The sequence below is a fragment of the Heterodontus francisci genome, chromosome 10 (genome assembly GCF_036365525.1).
Source record: "Heterodontus francisci isolate sHetFra1 chromosome 10, sHetFra1.hap1, whole genome shotgun sequence".
Lineage (NCBI taxonomy): Eukaryota > Metazoa > Chordata > Chondrichthyes > Heterodontiformes > Heterodontidae > Heterodontus > Heterodontus francisci.
In genome coordinates this window covers 81,527,957-81,533,956 of record NC_090380.1, presented here as the reverse complement: position 1 = coordinate 81,533,956, position 6,000 = coordinate 81,527,957, and the positions used below count along the sequence as shown (strand labels likewise).

The window sequence follows — 6,000 nt, the reverse complement described above, 5'->3', positions numbered from 1 at the left end:
TTCAGTCTTCTCGCTTTATTGATGACTTAACAACTTCTGACCTGAACTGTAGAACCCGTTTTTCTCTCTGGCAATATGGGATAGGTGTGCATTGCATTTTTGGATATGGGGTTGGGGGTAAGAAGTTTTGCAAAGGTAGTCCGCACCCTTGGTGTTAACCTATGTTTTCCTACTAGCAGGCTCCTGGGGCAGTAGACTCGACTTCAATGGCTTTCCTTTCAACCTGCCTATACTCCACTTTTTTTTTTTTACTAAAAGCTATTTACACTATGCATATCTTCTTTCTTCACTTTCCCCTGATGCTTTTAAAATAATGTTCATCTGTAATCTCTTCCACTTCAGATGAAGAGTCCATGCATGAAACTTTAGTTGCCTGTTCACTTCATAGATGATGCTTGATCAGTAGTGATTGTAGCTTTTTGTTTTTGTTGAAGCATGAACTCTCATTTTTTTTTTTAAATTTGCTCATAGGATGTGGGCATTATTGGCAAGGTCAGCATATATTTCACTTCCTGAATTGCCCTTGAGAAGGTGGCTCACTGCCACTTTGAACTGAAGTCCATGCGGTGTAGGTGCACCCACAATGCTGTTAGGGAGGGAGTTTCAGGATTTTGAGCGACAGTGAAGGAACAGGGACAAAGTTGCAAGTCAGGATGATGTGTGACTTGGAGAACTTGCAGGTGGTGGCTTTCCTATGGGTCTGCAGCCCTTATCGTTCTAGATGATAGTGGTCATGGGCTTGGAAGGTGCTGTCGTACATCTTGTAGATGGTACCCACTGCTGCTAAATGTGTGCCGGTGTGGGAGGGAGTGAAAGTTTAAGATGGCGGATGGGATGCCAGTCAAGTGGTCTGCTTTGTCCTGGATGGTGTCGAGCTTCTTGAGTGTTGTTGGAGCTGCATCCATCCAGGCAAGTGGAAAGTATTACATCTCACTCCTGACTTGTGCCTTGTAGATGATTGACAGGTTTTAGTGAGTGAGGAGCTGAGTTACTCACTGCAGAATTCCCAGCCTCTGATGTTTTTTGTAGCCATTGTATTGATATGGCTGGGCCAGTTAAGTTTCTGGTCAATGGTAACCCCCAGAATGTTGATGCTGGGGGATTCAGCGATGGTAATGCCGTTGAATGTCAAGGGGAGATGGTTAGATTATCTCTTTTTGGAGGTAGCAATTACTTGGCACTTGTGTGCTACGAATGTTACTTGCCAATACAAGTCCAGGCCTAAACGTTGTCCAGGTTTTTCTATATGCACGCATAGACTGCTTTGGGATCTGAGGAATTGTGAACAGTACTGAACACTTTTCAATCAATGAACACCCCACTTCTGATCTTATTAGACAGAAGTTAATTGATGAAGCAGGTGAAGATGGTTGGGCCTAGCACACTGTTCTGAGGAACTCCTGTAGCAATGTTCTGGGGCTGAAATGACTGGCCTCCAACAACCACAACTAACTTTCCTTTGTGCTAGGTAGGTCTCCAACCAGTGGAGAGTTTTCCCCCCCACCTCCAATTCCCATTGACTTAAATTTTGCGAGGGCTTCTTTTTGTCACACTGTCAATTGCTGCCTTGATGTCAAGGGAAATCACTTTCACCTCTGGAATTCAGCTCTTTTGTCCATGTTTGGACCAAGGCAGTAAAGAAGCTTGGAGCCAAGAAACCCTGGTAGAACCCACACTGAGCATCAGTGAACAGGATATTGCAATGCAAGTGCTGCTTGATAGCACTGTCAAAGACACCTTCCATCACTTAGCTGATGATTGAGAGCAGACTGATGGCTAGATTGGATTTGTCCTGCTTTTTGTGGACCAGGACTACCTGGGCAATTTTCCATATTGTCGGGTAGATGCCAATGTTGTAGCTGTACTGGAACAGCTTGGGTAGGGGCGTGGCTAGTTCTGGAGCATAAGTCCTTTGGTAGTGAAATCACTGCAATAGAAACAAACTAGTATTTTCTTATTTATTCCAGATTTACATTGCAAGAAATAAATTAAGCACAGAAATCCTAACATAAAACACATAGAGGCGTACTGCTTATTGATAATGGCAAATGCAAAGATAAGACCATGAATAAATGTAATTTCGTCATTTCAACTTGATGCAGGTTCTACCCAGTGAAAAAATATTCCAAGTTTTTAGAGTCACCAGCAAGAAATTAGAAATCATATTTTACAGGTAAGTACATGGAAACCAAGGAAAATTTCACACTGCAACTGTAGTAAGCTGTGAAGCAGCCTTTCACACTGATGCTGCACTTGTAGTGTAAATGCCACTTGATTCCAGAGCAAAGAGGAACAAGACTGCGTATCTCACTCTTTTTGCTTCTGATTCAGTTTGGGCCTTGACACCGGAATTATAATTCACAAAGTCAAAACTATTGTGCAGTGACTCTAAACCTAAGGTCTGAATACGTACTTGCTTTCATTACTATGATATGCACGTGGATCATTTGTTACATAGGTAACCATATACAGATAATACAAGAAAACATCGTATTAAATTCAGCACAATACATAAAAGTTAATAAAATATTAAAAAGCCATAAAAGTGGGGAATATTTTAGCTGCAATATTAATCACATCAATATAGTGAAATACAAGAAGGACTACGATAGTAATAAAATATGGTCATATTAGATTGAACAGCAAGTAGGTATATAATTTCCCACTTAAAGTCTACTATATAGGTGTTATGGTAATATGACTTATATTTAATTAATACCAAGGCGTATGATTCAAAATATGGTAGTGACCAGTGTTCCGATGTACTGTTCCTTCACCAAGGTGCAGGTATGAACTGCTGATTGGTCATCTCTCATAAATTCTTAAGTCTATTGCCTGTTGTTCAAGTTGCACAATACCACACTTGTGTGGGAGGAAGTGGAGAGTGAAAAAAACATGCTAAATTAGTAATTTCTTTTTTTAAAAACTGTTTATAATACTGGAGAACATGGTCAGTTAATCCTTTTAACATAGCCAGACAACCAAAAACAGGTTTGTGATGCACTTTACTGTTTCTTAATGAAATCCAGGTAGTTCAGACTGGTGTGTTCAGTTTGTTGTAGTCCAGTTTTCTAGACACTCTGTTAGGAGGAGGAAGTAAAAGGGAGTTTTTAATTCCTGACATCCAACATTCCAGCTATTAATTTTGTTTCTAGGAATACAGTCTACTCTTAATTCAGTAATTTTTATAAAGCACTAAAACCCCACTTTGCTGTTATTGACATTGATTCATTCAAATTGGAGAATTACATTTTAGTGCAAAACTGAATCATCAGGAGCATTTTATATTAAAATTAGGTACTAACCAAATATTTTGTGCTAATTAGCAGCAGATAATGTGAAACCAATTACATTTACTGCTGTTCCATCTGCTGCTCCCCATTTTCACAATAATTTAACAGATAGGTGGAAAGCAATTGAAAAATATTTTACTTTTTAAAGCACTGCAGGCAATACTTTTAAACCACAATGTTCACTTTTCATCTCCAGTCATGTGTGTACACTCCTAGGAAGATCAGCATACAAATCATTACAAATTGTGAAGCTTCTTTACTAAAGCACAGGTTGGGAATGCATAGCTGATCATTAAATATAATTTATCTATCTTGAACTTCAGGATACAATAGCTATCCCATGAAGGAAGCAGAAGAACTACAAGAAGATGGAATTTGTCTCTTACTGAGGCAGTGACATTTTTGTTCAAAAACTTTGTATCTGATGGCAAAATGAAGTTTCACAAACATACTGCAATAGAATTAACACCAGCAACACTGCAATGCTGTACAACTAAAGTATAGATTACAAAAGCTTAATATAATTTTTTCCATAATCAAAAAACCAGAAAGGTTCACTTAATTTGCCTGAGTTATTTAAATCTAGGGCCTTCAGAGGTTTCAGACGAGTCACAATGGAGTATGATAGAAGATCAAGAACCTGCACAATAAAATTAATACTTCACTGCATACCTGGTTCGAAGTCTGGGTGATAAGCATAAGCTCACAGTGTTTCCAGAACTATTTATTACAGGCAAAGCAGTACCTAAAAATAAGCAAATCGAATTTAACATTGCTCAGTTTGCAGTTAAAAAAACCTAAAAAATTAAAATATCAGGAGGACTGATTTCATCACAGGAGAGCAATGGATGTGCAGTACTTCAAAAAATCTTTCAGGGGAGGATCTTTAACTCAGACAGACCAGACCTTAAGAAAAATCTTTTAATTTTTAAGATCTCCGTGGGGATTTGCTTACTATTAAATCTAATCAAGTTTTCCTCTTGGTTCCTTTTGTTTCCTACTTCCGTACTACCATGCCTATTGTCCCAAAAGTAGATAAGATATCAAGGACAGGAACCCTTGAGAAGATGCACTAGCAAAGATTCTGCAGTTCACCCAACCTAATGTTTGGGTTAGCTATATGCTTAACCAATTGTTACAATATATTAAAAAAAACAGATGATAGGGAAATATTTGTTGTAAGAGATTAGCGAGTAAAATTAAAGCGCATGGGATTGGGGGTAGTATATTGCGATGGATAGAAAATTGGTTGGCAGACAGGAAACAAAGAGTAGGGATAAATGGGTCTTTTTCCGAATGGCAGGCAGTGACTAGTGGGGTACCGCAGGGATCAGTGCTAGGACCCCAGCTATTCACAATATATATTAATGATTTAGATGAGGGAACTAAATGTAATATCTCCAAATTTGCAGATGAGACCAAACTGGGTGGGAGGGTGAGTTGTGAGGAGGATGCAGAGAGGCTTCAGGGTGATTTGGACAAGTTGAATGAGCGGGCTAATGCATGACAGATGCAGTATTAATGTAGATAAATGTGAGGTTATCCACTTTGGTAGCAAAAACAGGAAGGCAGATTATCTGAATGGCTATAAACTGAGAGAGGGGAATATGCAGCGAGGTGTTCTCGTACACCAGTCGCTGAAAATAAGCATGCAGGTGCAACAGGTGGTAAAAAAAAAACCAAATGGTATGTTGGCCTTTGTAGCGAGAGGATTAGAGTACAGGAGCAGGGATGTCTTGCTGCAATTATACAGGGCCTTGGTGAGGCCACACCTGGAATGTTGTGTGCAGTTTTGGTCTCCTTATCTGAGGAAGGATGGTCTTGCTATAGTGGGAGTGCAGCGAAGGTTTACCAGACTGATTCCTGGGATGGCGGGACTGACGTATGAGGAGAGATTGAGTCCTTTAGGATTATATTCGCTGGAGTTCAGAAGAGTGAGGGGGGATCTCATAGAAACCTATAAAATTCTAACAGACTTGACAGGGTAGATGCAGAAAGGATGTTCCCGATAGTGGGGGAGTCCAGAACCAGGGGTCATAGTCTAAGGATATGGGGTAAACCTTTCAGGACTGAGATGAGGAGAAATTTCTTCACCCAGAGAGTGGTGAGCTTGTGGAATTCGCTACCACAGAAAGCAGCTGAGGCCAAAACATTGTATGTTTTCAAGAAGGAGTTAGATATAGCTCTTGGGTCTAAAGGGATCAAAGGGTATGGGGCGAAAGCGGAAACAGGTAACTGAGTTGGCTGATCAGCCATGATTATAACGAATGGTGGAGCAGGCTCGAAGGGCAGAATGGCCTATTTTCTATGTTTGTACGTATGTATCTTTTCTTGGTAGTTTCAGAGTTTGCTAGTTACAAAATCATATCAAATGAAATAAAATAGTTTGAAGACATTTAAACCAGACACCAAAAGTGCTGCTGAAATGCAAATTTAGCTTGATTCATAAGTCAGAATTTAACCAGATACCAAAGGAAAAACATGAGATCCCCTGCAAAAGGTACCTTTTGCTTGCTTTATCTTGAAGACTTATCAGGCCTTAATACTGAATTTATACCCAAGAGCTTAGAAATTGTATTGTGCCCACTTCTGGGCACACATACCCAGAGGCTGTTGGCAGAACCACAGCACTTTGGTCTGGGCCACCTCATTGTGATAGTATCAGCGAGCTATGAGTGCCAGTCTCAGCCCCAGAGGCAGCTCTCTG

The 6,000-nt window shown here is 40.0% G+C and overlaps 1 protein-coding gene across 3 annotated transcripts in view; it reads right to left on the bottom strand.

The window, feature by feature from the left end:
* Positions 1–1,968: 1,968 nt before the first annotated feature.
* Positions 1,969–6,000, bottom strand: part of LOC137374172 (uncharacterized) — a 47,637-nt gene continuing 43,605 nt past the window's right edge. For all 3 annotated transcript variants that reach the window (XM_068039957.1, XM_068039959.1, XM_068039958.1), the window contains 2 exons: positions 3,966–4,038; positions 1,969–3,080 (listed from right to left, as the gene is read on the bottom strand). In XM_068039957.1, coding sequence (XP_067896058.1) covers positions 3,035–3,080; positions 3,966–4,038 — 119 coding nt within the window. In that variant the 3' untranslated portion in view covers positions 1,969–3,034. The remainder of the gene's footprint in view (positions 3,081–3,965; positions 4,039–6,000) is intronic.